The following is a 13,252-nucleotide window of genomic DNA, read 5'->3' on the forward strand; positions in this document are numbered from 1 at the left end:
ATGCCTTTCGTACAATCAGATGTCTTTAGTGATCTGTCTGGAAGTAATCGGTAAAATAGACCCGCTTCGTCAATATTAAGCACATCCTTGGGTTTGTAATTTTTTATAACATCTGCAGCTTTTTTCCTGCCTTCATCAATGAGGGCAGTTGGGATACCGGCACTTTCTCCTGAAATAACCTGAGATGAAATTTTATGTCGTGTTTTGAACCGGTTAAGCCAGCCGTTAGAATAATGGAAAATTTGAATTCCAAGTTCCTCTCCAAATTTCTGTGCTTTTGTTTTTAAAATATCGTCCGATATTGGAATGTTTTGTGCTCGGGCGTTAGTAAACCACACATACAGTGCCGATTCCAAATCAACATGATGAGCAGAACGATGACACTTACGAGCTGGCGATCCTAAATCACTTTCAGAATTCAATATTTTGGCTTTATCGTTCAAAATATCACCGACAGTTCGTTGTTTCATGGTAATATCCCATATGGTGGAAAAATGATTGGAAATACTTTGTTGCGTAGCCGTTGGATGAGACTCGGCATATTTGATTATTTGAGATTATTTGTCAATATCTAACGCAGTACGTTTTCTCTTGAGAGAAGCCATGGTAAAAATGAGTTATGAAATGCATGGACAATAGACTGACCACTGATTACATTTAAAGGTAAATGAGTGTGCAGGGTGTGAACAACGTCTCACTCGATAACACATGATTTTAACTGCTGATCGGCTGTAAACACAATTCTATTTTTAGCCAAGTGAAATTACCTGGCGGACCTATCGGAGGTGCGGTAAGGGAAATTGAACATTTGTCTTGAAAACTGTGTGGCGGATGGTGATAAGCGCGTTTGGCGCTAAAACGGGTGTATTAACGTGGAGAGAAATCTGTTTTTTCTAAATGTGTGGCGATAAGTGAGTTTGGCGCTATAACGGGTGGCGTTATAAAGGAGTTATACTGTATATCTTAAGTATTCATGGTACCAAATAAATTATTTATTAATATTATTAAGTAAGATGCTAATCAATCTCAATCAGATACTGAACACTTTCCTATGATCATTTAAACCTATTCAGAGAGAACATTGATCATTCTAACCTTTGCATCTGTGAGATCTGCCCACTTCTGTATCTCAGATAGAGTATCCTCCAGATCCTTCTCTGTAACAGTAGGCAGCTCGACAAACTGTTCACCCTCCTCCTCTGACTGAGTGTGCTCCACAGTTGTCTGCCCCTGCTCCAGCAGGATGTCAGCCTGGGCACAGCCCATCTTCACCATTGCTTCTATCAGTATCTCTTTCTCTTTATCCATCTCACTGTGGGGAATAACAGAACAGCTATCAAATTACTGATATGGAAGTGCTTTAAATAAAAATAATAATGGTAGACTTAATTTATTCTTGTTAACATAATGAGCATATAGCTCGTCTTGTATATGGTCAATATTAAATGCATGATATATAAACAATTATTGTTCAGAATGTCTGTATAATTATCCTTTTTTGTAAAGATAGATGATCATTGTTTTGAATATAGAATTGGTTTTATTTACTTTCACTGTTATGTAATATTAAATATGTAACAAATCTTAATACATACTATCTGATATGTGAGAGAATAAGACTACACAGTAATGATATTCTGATAAATTTGTACACCTGTAGTTAACTTAATATTAAAATGTAACTGTTCCGTCACCATCAGTTAGGAATCAGTTGATAATTTATCAATAGTACACTACTCAGAAACAGGAAATCAGTAGTTTTCTTCACTATCCAAAGTCACCTCTAAATATATTTCAATCATATTAAATTGCATAATTTTCATGAATCAATTTTCTTTTCACATATAAGTATATATTTAAAATGCATAGAAAATTAATTAGCTACAAAATATACTGTCTGTTCTACTACACCAAGAGATTTTCTAATTGTTCAGTAAAGACAGAGCAATGAAAGAGTGAAGTTAATCTGTATCATACACACTGGAAACACATGCTGTGTTAATTATAATACAGATATAAACTGGTATTGAATCATTTCATTGTAAATATACAACACAATAATTTACCGGGTACATCTCACAAAATGAAATTAGATTTGGAAACATAGTTTCACAAAAAGGTCTGTACCCTGTATTATCCGACACTTACATTTTGATGGTATTGGCATCTGGCCGGGTGTCACTCTTCATACCATAATAGCTGGAGAGGGCCACTTGGTCAATTTTGGAGATAATAAACTTGGATAAGTCAATTATGGCTCCCAATTTCTTAGACCTTTCCTGTCAAAGGAAATAAATTGAAATAAATACATGTACAATCACACCTGCCTTAGTGACCTGCCTTAGTGACCCACTGTATCCAGTGACTTCTTGTCTTGATGATCTAGTTCTGTGTAACGTTTGTTGAGTATAAACATTAGTTTGCCTTTTTTGTGGTTGCTTTGGAACCACAAATACATTAATACAACAAATATTGTTGCATTGGCTAACCACGAAAGTTTGTACGCACAAAATAATATGAAAGTTCCAAACCACGAAAGAAAGCACACACAAAAAGTTTTTTGCATAACATCAAACTTGTGATTAGCAATTTTATACTATTGGCTGTATCCTTTATTGATATATCAATATAATATATCTTGACATTCTACCTTTTTATAAATGTATTCCTTAAACTGGTAATAGTAGACGAATACATTTTCTAGATAAATAAACATGTACATGTATGTATCATTATTTCAGGACAACATCCCCATAATAGTAAAGAATAAAGATACTTCAAAATACAATAAAAAATGTAGTTAATAAACAAGCTTCAAATGCCTATCAATTATTTCTTTCTTCATATATCCACCCTGTTTTTATCATATTAAATGTCTTATTACTATAATAGTTATTACATCAATCTAACAGGGATTTACACAACATTCTGTAAATGTACCTACCTTACTGCTGTCGAGGGCCTGAAGTCTGGCCATGTACAGGGGCAGGTGGTCAGGGTTATCATGTCTCACCTCCTCAAACAGGATGTGATCCAAATCCATTCTGTAATCAAATATATTGTTATTAAAATATGTATATTGTTAGACTACTGTTAGGTCAGTTGTTTGTAGCTCACTTTGTAAATTTTCATATGACTGATTATTTATGCTCCATTTCTAGGTAATACTGTAACAGCGGATCCTGCTTCTACTTCCAAAAGAAAATATTTTAAGTTTGATCCACTGTATATATGACAAAGTCTCTTTAACTTATCATATCAACAGCTGCTTATCCACATGTACTCTTAGTAATCCTCTAATGCTGTCAGAAGCACTTTAAAATGTCCTGGGGGGGGGGGGGGGGGGGCACTATACACTATAGGCCAAGTTAGTACATACGTAGGCTGTCATTGGTTGACTGTATATGTCATGTTGTGTCATTGGTTGGTTGTTTTTACATTAGACCTACGATGACCATGTCTGTTTAATTTATAAAGTGTTTTTGTAATAGCAAGACTTAGAAAATATACCTAACAGATAACAATGCAAAGGATGTAAGAACAGACGATACAACTGAAAATATTTTGATGTGAAATATTGAATTACCATTTACACTCAAGGGTAGTGAGTAATTGCTGTTTTGAAAAACATATATAATGTAATTTCTCAATAAGTGTGTTGATTCTTTGTCTTACTTTGGTATCCAGTTAATCTTCATGTCCCTAATAGCCTCAGCATACTCCTCTTCTTTTGTTTTCTCTTTAGCTTTATCTCCCTTCTCTTTTCCGCCATTCTTTACTTTCCTTGGAGATTCGGTCAGTGCATAGCGGAATGGCAGAGAACTCTGTGACAACAATAGATATCAAATATTAGTTATTTCGCAACATTCAGAACTTATCTAAAAGATACACTCATTGGAAATAGTGCATATCAATAAAATTTCAAATGGACATTATGTAATCCGACAGTCAAAATTAATGAAGCAATGATTTCCTTTTTACATTTAATATTATTTAAGAGTGTACTGATTTTAAAAAAAACCTACTAAAAACAAATTTTTCTATACAATCAATAATACTTTTAGAGCAGATTTTGTTTATTTATCATGATTATTTGGACTTTTTCTCATATTGTTGTTTTTCCTTATCCCTTGTTAGCTCTCTATTCATTAGGATTTATTAGGAAACATTATGGACGCAGGCTGAAAGCCTCTATATCCATATCCAGTAAATTACAAAGCAATAATAATTAAATCTATCGTACATTTGTGCTCTGTTTTTAAATATCATCTTCTGATTTAATGTTCATTCTTATACAGTGTATACTTGAATGTTCTGTATTATTGAAAAAAGAATATAAAATTATCCACTGTATACTAGAATGAACATTAGATAAATTATTGATAACCAAAAGGTGGTTATAGTGTGTGTTACTCACAGCTTTACTAAGTAGGTCATCTTTCAGCAATGTGATGGTTCCTGTCAAGAAACAACCTGCTTTGGCTGCCTTTGGAAGTCTTTAAAACAGAACAAAGAAACACCTAGATTATTTATATCATATCATATGATTAATTGTATTAATAATTTTTAACCAATTAGATGGTATGGTGCCTTTTTTGGATAACCATATCAACAGTTCATATTAATTATTTCAAAATTTAGATAATGTTTATAAAATAAACTACAATATGAAATGAAAAATTTGATCATACAGAGGTTTTATTCCAGAAATGACTACTGTGTTCAGTTGGAACATTGGCTGGTGATTTTGTTTATATGTTACAGCCCTAGATACTTACTTGTCTGTTGCTGTTGGGGTGACAAATAGAGGACAAATCTGGTTCTGTTGTAGTGTAAATGAGTTCAGCTTCTTGCCAGTAAAGGCTTTTTGCCATGTTCCATGGATATCCAATGATACAGAGCTGGGAAGTTTGTGATGCAGCAGTAGGACGGCATCCTTCATCTTCTCCAGTAAGTCTCGTTTCTCCTGGCGGATCAGCATCACCAACGTATAATCTCCCTTGTCGAGCTTCACATTATACTGTAAAAAATAAAACAGAATATATTGGAGATGATCCTTTCTCTCACTCATTTTATATTGTCAAAGTAAAATAAAGTTGAAAAATATTAATATGTAAACAAACTTATCAAAAATAGCAATTACAACTCTTTCAAAAATGGACAAGTAATAAATTAATGCCATTCTGACAGGAAACCACAATCATAACATACCAGGACTATAAGTCTTCCAAGTTTTAAAGAGATTGGTTGAAAACAGAGATCTATCCAGACAACTCCAATCATTGAAATAAGCAAATGGCAAAAACTGTTTTAAAAATTATCCTTTTTAAACAAAATGTCACTGCAAATAACATTTTCATATCATGATTATAAAGCTGACAAAGGAGATCAATGACAACATGAGAGGTAATCTCTGGACAGAAGTGGTTCATGGCAGACAGACCATGTCACAACATATTGATAATACTCCAATGAAATTTTTAGGGGCTTATCAAACTAAACTGCCATTCACAATATACACATAATATATGATCTATGTAGAACTAAGAGAGGTCTCCAGACAAGATGGGCAATACCTTATTGTAATAACCAGTTGAATTTTGATGGGTATTTATAAAGAAGGTGAATAAAAAAGATATATTATCCTTATCTTCAATTTTGAATACATGTACATTAAATACAATTATAATTCAAATTCAGTAGGAATGTCGATACTGAATTAATCACCAATAAGACAGTGAACATGCTTCAATCTTAGTATTAAAACCAAACAAACAGAAACTAGAAAATGTCTGTGTTACAGTAAAACATAAATGCTCTCACTGCCACTTGACACCCGAAACCTCAGCAGTTCCTGATTAGCTAGTTACATTGCATCATGACGGGACGGAACGGACATGGGTAGTAATATATTCCCTCCCCATTTCATGACAGGGGCCTAACAATCTGACAACATCTGCACTCCAAAAGTACCTGATGTGGATAGGCATCTCCAGATCCCATGCACTGTTTATTGGCGTCGAATATCATCCAAAACTGGCTCTCATAGTCCGACTCATACAGCAGTTCACTCAGCATTGAACACTCAGGCATCACTTCAATGTTCTTGTCCTGTGTGAGAAACATAGAATGTGAGTTTTCATCTATACAGGAAAAAAATATGATAAAAAAGAATTGTCTTTAATGTACACCTTGAATAATATTTAAATTATTAACTTACAATGTGGAAGTTGTATGTGAGCTCGATACCATATATCTGTCTGTCTCCTGGCAGGGTATCTCTGGGCCCAAACAGGCATTTCATCTTGTGTTCTGTAGGTCTGTTAACAAATACCATATTTATCTATCAATAAGTCAATCCATGCCTACCAATTTATCTATCAATATGTCAATCCATGCCTACCAACATATCTATCAATAAGTCAATCAAAGCCTATCAATTTATCTATCAATAAGTCGATCCATGCCTACCAATTTATCTATCAATAAGTCAATCCATGCCTACCAATTTATCTATCAATAAGTCAATCCAAGCCTACCAATTTATCTATCAATAAGTCGATCCATGCTTACCAATTTATCTATCAATAAGTCGATCCATGTCTACCAATTTATCTATCAATAAGTCGATCCATGCCTACCAATTTATCTATCAATAAGTCGATCCAGGCCTACCAATTTATCTATCAATAAGTCGATCCAGGCCTATCAATTTATCTATCAATAAGTCAATCCATGCCTACCAATTTATCTTTCTTTATAAGTCGATCCATGCCTACCAATTTATCTATCAATAAGTCAATCCATGCCTACTAATTTATCTATCAATATGTCAATCCATGCCTACCAACATATCTATCAATAAGTCAATCAAAGCCTATCAATTTATCTATCAATAAGTCGATCCATGCCTACCAATGTATCTATCAATAAGTCGATCCATGCCTACCAACATATCTATCAATAAGTCGATCCATGCCTATCAATTTATTTATCAATAAGTCAATCCAAGCCTACCAATTTATCTATCAATAAGTCGATCCATGCTTACCAATATATTTATCAATAAGTCGATCCATGCCTACCAACATATTTATCAATAAGTCGATCCATGCCTACCAATTTATCTATCAATAAGTCGATCCATGCCTATCAATTTATCTATCAATAAGTCGATCCAGGCCTACCAATTTATCTATCAATAAGTCAATCCAGGCCTATCAATTTATCTATCAATAAGTCAATCCAGGCCTACCAATTTATCTTTCTTTATAAGTCGATCCATGCCTACCAATTTATCTATCAATAAGTCGATCCATGCCTACTAATTTATCTATCTTTATAAGTCGATCCAGGCCTACCAATTTATCTATCAATAAGTCAATCCAGGCCTATCAATTTATCTATCAATAAGTCAATCCATGCCTACCAATTTATCTATCTTTATAAGTCGATCCATGCCTACCAATTTATCTATCAATAAGTCAATCCATGCCTACTAATTTATCTATCTTTATAAGTCGATCCATGCCTACCAATTTATCTATCAGTAAGTCAATCCATGCCTATCAATTTATCTATCAATAAGTCAATCCATGCCTACTAATTTATCTATCTTTATAAGTCGATCCAGGCCTACCAATTTATCTATCAGTAAGTCGATCCATGCCTACCAATTTATCTATCAATAAGTCGATCCATGCCTATCAATTTATCTATCAATAAGTCAATCCATGCCTACCAATTTATTTATCAATAAGTCGATCCAAGCCTACCAACATATATCAATAAGTCGATCCATGCTTACCAATTTATCTATCAATAAGTCAATCCATGCCTACCAATTTATCTATCAATAAGTCGATCCAAGCCTACCAATATATTTATCAATAAGTCGATCAACACCTACCAATTTATCTATCAATAAGTCAATCCATGCCTACCAATTTATCTCAATCCATGCCTACCAATTTATCTATCAATAAGTCGATCCATGTCTACCATTTTAACTATCAATATGTCAACCCAAGCCAACCAATTTATCTATCGATAATACGATCCATGCCTACCAATTTATCTATCAATAATACGATCCATGCCTCCCAATATTAAATAAAGATCAACAGGAGTGATGAGAAATGACATTTCATTGTCCTGCAATAGCACACTCACCTAATGTGAACTGGCCCTATAGGCTTAATGCAGGTATTAATTTAAAGTGAATTTTTATTCTATAGTAGGATTTCAACAGTGATTGTTAGATTTAATTCAACTCTGAAGTTCTTTTTATCTGGTGAAAAATACTTTGTACAACATTTTTCTGTGTGATTTGACCCGAGTACATTGTATACTATACCTGATGGGTTGTACCAGAGACTTGAGAGTGATGGAAGGAGATATGTCCTCATTTTTCAGCAAGGCACGAACATTGAACCTCGTAATACCTTCAGCACCTTGCTGAAAATAAAAACAATTAACAACTGTAGAGCCCCATAATTTTATTAACGAACTTATCTTAATATTGTGAAATTACGTTAGCTGTAACTTTTATCTCAGAGTTTAGGACATTTCATGACAGAAAAAATGTTGATAGTAACAATTACTTTATAAAGTGCTCTTATAGAATAATTAATATTCACCATATGATTTTAACTTTAATTTCACACTCAGATCACTTACCATAGTAGGTCTTGCGTTGTCCAAAGTGACTCCGTGGAATGTTATTTTGTAATTAAGAGTCACGTCCCCGAGGTTAGCCCACCATTTAGCTATACACATTTCTAATGTGCTGTTATCCTGTGGAGGAAATTAATTAAGTTATTGAGTATGTTTACAAATCAATTATCAAAATATTGTTCTTATAATATAGATGACAACTACACATCACAAACACCAAAGTTAATTGAAAACTGTGTTTGTGAGCTTTCAATAAGTAAAGTGTTTTCTTTAATTTGTCAGCAAAGTGTGCAATGACTGTGCCTTGTCAACTATTCGGCAATGGGAGAAAAGTGTAAAGTCAGCCTTCAAAATGTCAAGATGTATTTTCATCTTAATAATTCTCTAATACTGCCAGTAGTCTCAGAGACAGGAAATATTTAACTGCTCTGCCACTTACAACACATGAACATGTCAGGTGAAGATGAGTTATATATTTGATATTTATCTTATTGTACTGAACATTATTTCATTATTTCTGAAACTTATCAATTACACCGTATGAAAAACTTACATTGACTTTGTTAGGAATAAGATATCAAAGTTTACTTACAACAACTTGAAATGCTTGAGTTGTCTGCCCTTGACTGGATATTGTAACAAATTTCTCAAATTCAAATTTCTTGTATTGATACTGTTGAACAACTTGCATGCCATGCAATAGCATTCTGCAATTTTTGTCTTTGTCCAATGACTTCACATTCAAAACTAAAAAAGATTAAGTTCATATTAATGTGTTACATTCAAGTTAAAAATGATTTTAAAATCAGAATGACTGTTGGATAAATAAAGTTTACACAACGAGTGGTTGTTGGATATGGAATTTATTTCACTCAAGAAAGTTATTTTTTTAAAGTTACAAAAGACACAAGCTTTAGCGAGTGTCTTTTGTAACTTTTAGAAAATAACATACGAGTGTGAAATAAATTCCATATCCAAAAATCATGAGTTGTGTGACCTGTTTCTACCACAATAACATCGCCTTGAATCAAAGGGAAACCTTGCCAAGTCTTATTTCACATGCAAATACTGTGTACAGGTGACGACTGGGACTCGGTGATGTGACGTCAATCGATTATTGATGATGTTAATAACAATTGCAGCTCAGGTCGAAGTTCGAATTTTTGACCAATCAAAAGACCGGAAGTTTATATTCCACTAGTTAGTAGTTAGTGGAATATAACATATATATATCCAACAGTCGGCACATTTATACAATGGATTGAGAGTGGAATAACACAGGGTATTGTGATTTCCAAAAAATATGATTTAAAAATCCAAACAACAACATAAAATAAAACTCTATCACGTCCATCTTATAGGAATAGAAATTAAGTGTAGTTAAGTGTATTTTCTCAACTTTTACCATGAAAACCGCAGCAAAACTAATGGAAATGTTTATCAAAAACAGTGTGAAACTTATAGTACATTCTTAGGATATACTTCACCTGCAACAGTAGCCCCCTGTGGTACATGGATGAAATGTCTGTGAATGTGACCTGGTTTAAACTGTACGTCATTGAAGCACATCTCATACGTAGTCTCATCAGAAACCCTGTGGATACAATATAGAAGAATTAAACCCATGGAAGGATTATAGTCGGCTATCAAGGTAGTAAACATTCCTACAGGGATATTTGGAGTACCTCATGTTGTTGGAAGGGTGTATATACTGCTCCCAAGAATAGATCTTGACAATGTGATGGCAGGACAGACAGTTCTATATCAATATACTTAATATGTGAAAATTTTACAAGTGTACAGATATATATATACTAGCCTAGGTAACTATATATAACACCATGTAGTAATGCATATTCTGAATTTATACAGAAGGGTTATTTCTATATACTATACCTAAAAACCCATTCAAGTGTTCTTTTCTATCCTTACTTATGTATTATGACTGGTGTGTTAATTTAGTGTCTACATATTTCTTTGTGTATCTCTATTCAGGTATGACATATATATCTTCCACAACGATATGATATTGACTCTATTACAAAAATATCTCAGTCATTATTTTCCTCTTACATTTATTTTAAAGTTTGTGATATAAAATGGATTATCAATTAAATAGGTAAAAGATGAGATATAAGAACCTGACCAAGAATCAGGTTTCATTGTTTTATCTTACTTTGCTGGTTTGATAACAGTGATTGGTATCCTGAACACTGGGCCCTTCTCCACACAACTCACATCAAATGCACATATCTGAAAGCACAATTTATTGTACAACAAATTTAACACTAGATTAGATTAATTGGAATGTAAATAGTTTTTTAGTTTTTTTTACTACACTTTTATGGTAGAATTTTTTCATTTTAAGTTTATACATACACACCTGTTAACCAATATTTTCAATTACCATTTAATACATGAACATTTAGGTTTATGGAAACAAGAAATATTTTGAAAAATTTAAAGAAATAAAATTGCAGATTTACTAACTTCAGTGTAATGGGCATCTTCAGTGAGTCCACTGTGGTCAACCTTGACACTGATTGTTCGTGCCACATTCATCAACTCCAGATGTTTGGGATGCTGCACCCAGGCTGCATCACATGTCAGAGCCAGCTGTAGACTTAGTGCAATCTTCTCTTCTTGTTCTGTATGATTAGTGAAACACATTATCTCATGAATGTAGTATTACATGTACATAGGAAAACAACTGAAACAAGGAGCCGCAAAGCCTGGCATTATCCCCCGCGCCCCGCAGTTGGTATGAAAACCCAAATACATGTATAAATTAAGCTCAAAGTAAGAGTTATTAAGGAAACAGTAATTTGGTATTTTTGATTAAGTCTCCATGGTGACAGAAAAAATACCGAAAATGGAAGGTCCCCAATAGCAAAAGCACAACTAGGGCACTAGTCTGATATATACAGAAAGTTTCAAGGAGCTGCGTTGAACGGTTATGGAGTTATAGCACGGGGAAAAAGGAAACAGTAATTTGGTATTTTTGATTAAGTTTCCATGGTGACAGAAAAAATACCGAAAATGGAAGGTCCGCAATAGCAAAAGGCACAACTTGGGCACTAGCCTGATATATACAGAAAGTTTCAAGGAGCTGCGTTGAACGGTTATGGAGTTATAGCCCGGAAACAAAAGGAAACAGTAATTCGGTATTTTTGATTAAGTTTCCATGGTGACAGAAAAAATACCGAAAATGGAAGGTCTGCAATAGCAAAAGGCACAACTAGGGCACTAGTCTGATATATAGAGAAAGTTTCAAGGAGCTGCGTTGAACGGTTTTGGAGTTATAGCCCGGAAACAAAAGGAAATAGTAATTTGGTATTTTTGACTAAGTTTCCATGGTGAAAGAAAAAATACCGAAAATTGAAGGTCCGCAATAGCAAAAGGCACAACTAGGGCACTAGTCTGATATATACAGAAAGTTTCAAGGAGCTGCGTTGAACGGTTATGGAGTTATAGCCCGGAAAAGAATCTTGGACGGACACACAGACGGACAGAGCCCAATTTAATATCCCCCGCAAACGCGTTTCGCGGGGGATAATAAAGTATAAGCTAGAAATATGCTGGTGCAACATGAATGCCCATGTTCCCCATTTATTTTGGCACCCACAAATAGCCTCAAAAACTTGCTAAAAAACTTGAAACCTATATTGTGAAAGCAGACGGACAGACGGATAAACAGACAGACAGAATCAATTGATACAGTGACAAGTGTAATTTCAAACATTTCACTGTGAATATACGGTAGATCTATTTATACAAAGATTAAGTATTTCACAAAAATATTTTTCTGTAAACCTAAATAAGTCATTCAGTGACAGCTGCAAGTTTTCCACAAAAATATTTTACTGTTACATTATAAAACCTAAATCTGTCATTCAATGACGTTTGTTAATCTCCCATTCTATATACAAAAACCTGTACTGAATGTTGTAGCAGGTATATTACTCATTATATAATCTAAGACATTATATTCTACAAACTGAATTTTATTCCTGGAAATTTCCTGTACTAAAAAGAACTTCCTTTAAAACTACCTTTGATAATAATTTACCTGATTTGTCTTCAAAGAAGTTGGGTTCAACTGTGACATTGACAACGTATGGTTTTTTGAAGTGATGAGGTTCCCTGAGGTAGATTCCACGCTTGCCATCTGTACAGCTGATGCTAAAGTTGATCTTAGATTCTGCACTTTTAGGGTATGTACACAGATAGTCATAGGCTTTCTCAACCTTTAGAAGACAAAGGAGATCAATAGAAAGTTTTTCCTATGACAATTATTACAACCTATTATTTTAATAGTTATAAATGTCAGATTTGTTTTGGCTAAGTTGGATCTAAAATTTTCATAAAATGTAGTTTTGCAGAAACATAAACACATATACTAGAAATACCAGGTATGTTTAACTTAGTAAATCTAACAACACTAACACTATATTGTAATCAGAATTGTATTGTATTACATTCAAAATCTTATGTTTTTTCATTCAGTATCAAATAAAGCTTATATATGTAAGATTCTCCAGAAATATAACTAACACCTCTTATAATTAATCCCTAC

The 13,252-nt window shown here is 33.6% G+C and overlaps 1 protein-coding gene across 5 annotated transcripts in view; it reads right to left on the bottom strand.

The window, feature by feature from the left end:
* The window catches only part of LOC117342816 (tripeptidyl-peptidase 2-like), a 36,780-nt gene that overhangs the window by 8,671 nt on the left and 14,857 nt on the right, over positions 1-13,252 (bottom strand). For all 5 annotated transcript variants that reach the window (XR_004535903.1, XR_004535902.1, XR_004535901.1 and 2 more), the window contains exons 13-27: positions 12,746-12,923; positions 11,167-11,324; positions 10,853-10,929; positions 10,164-10,270; positions 9,269-9,423; positions 8,680-8,796; positions 8,357-8,457; positions 6,221-6,320; positions 5,974-6,111; positions 4,779-5,020; positions 4,418-4,496; positions 3,676-3,824; positions 2,945-3,044; positions 2,149-2,279; positions 1,096-1,312 (exon numbers count right to left, since the gene is read on the bottom strand). Coding sequence is in view for 1 of the 5 variants with exons in the window: in XM_033905075.1 (XP_033760966.1) it covers positions 1,096-1,312; positions 2,149-2,279; positions 2,945-3,044; positions 3,676-3,824; positions 4,418-4,496; positions 4,779-5,020; positions 5,974-6,111; positions 6,221-6,320; positions 8,357-8,457; positions 8,680-8,796; positions 9,269-9,423; positions 10,164-10,270; positions 10,853-10,929; positions 11,167-11,324; positions 12,746-12,923 (2,049 nt within the window). In the remaining 4 variants the exon portion in view is untranslated. The remainder of the gene's footprint in view (positions 1-1,095; positions 1,313-2,148; positions 2,280-2,944; positions 3,045-3,675; positions 3,825-4,417; positions 4,497-4,778; positions 5,021-5,973; positions 6,112-6,220; positions 6,321-8,356; positions 8,458-8,679; positions 8,797-9,268; positions 9,424-10,163; positions 10,271-10,852; positions 10,930-11,166; positions 11,325-12,745; positions 12,924-13,252) is intronic.

The sequence above is a fragment of the Pecten maximus genome, chromosome 14 (assembly GCF_902652985.1).
Source record: "Pecten maximus chromosome 14, xPecMax1.1, whole genome shotgun sequence".
In the NCBI taxonomy this organism is placed as follows: Eukaryota; Metazoa; Mollusca; class Bivalvia; order Pectinida; family Pectinidae; genus Pecten; species Pecten maximus.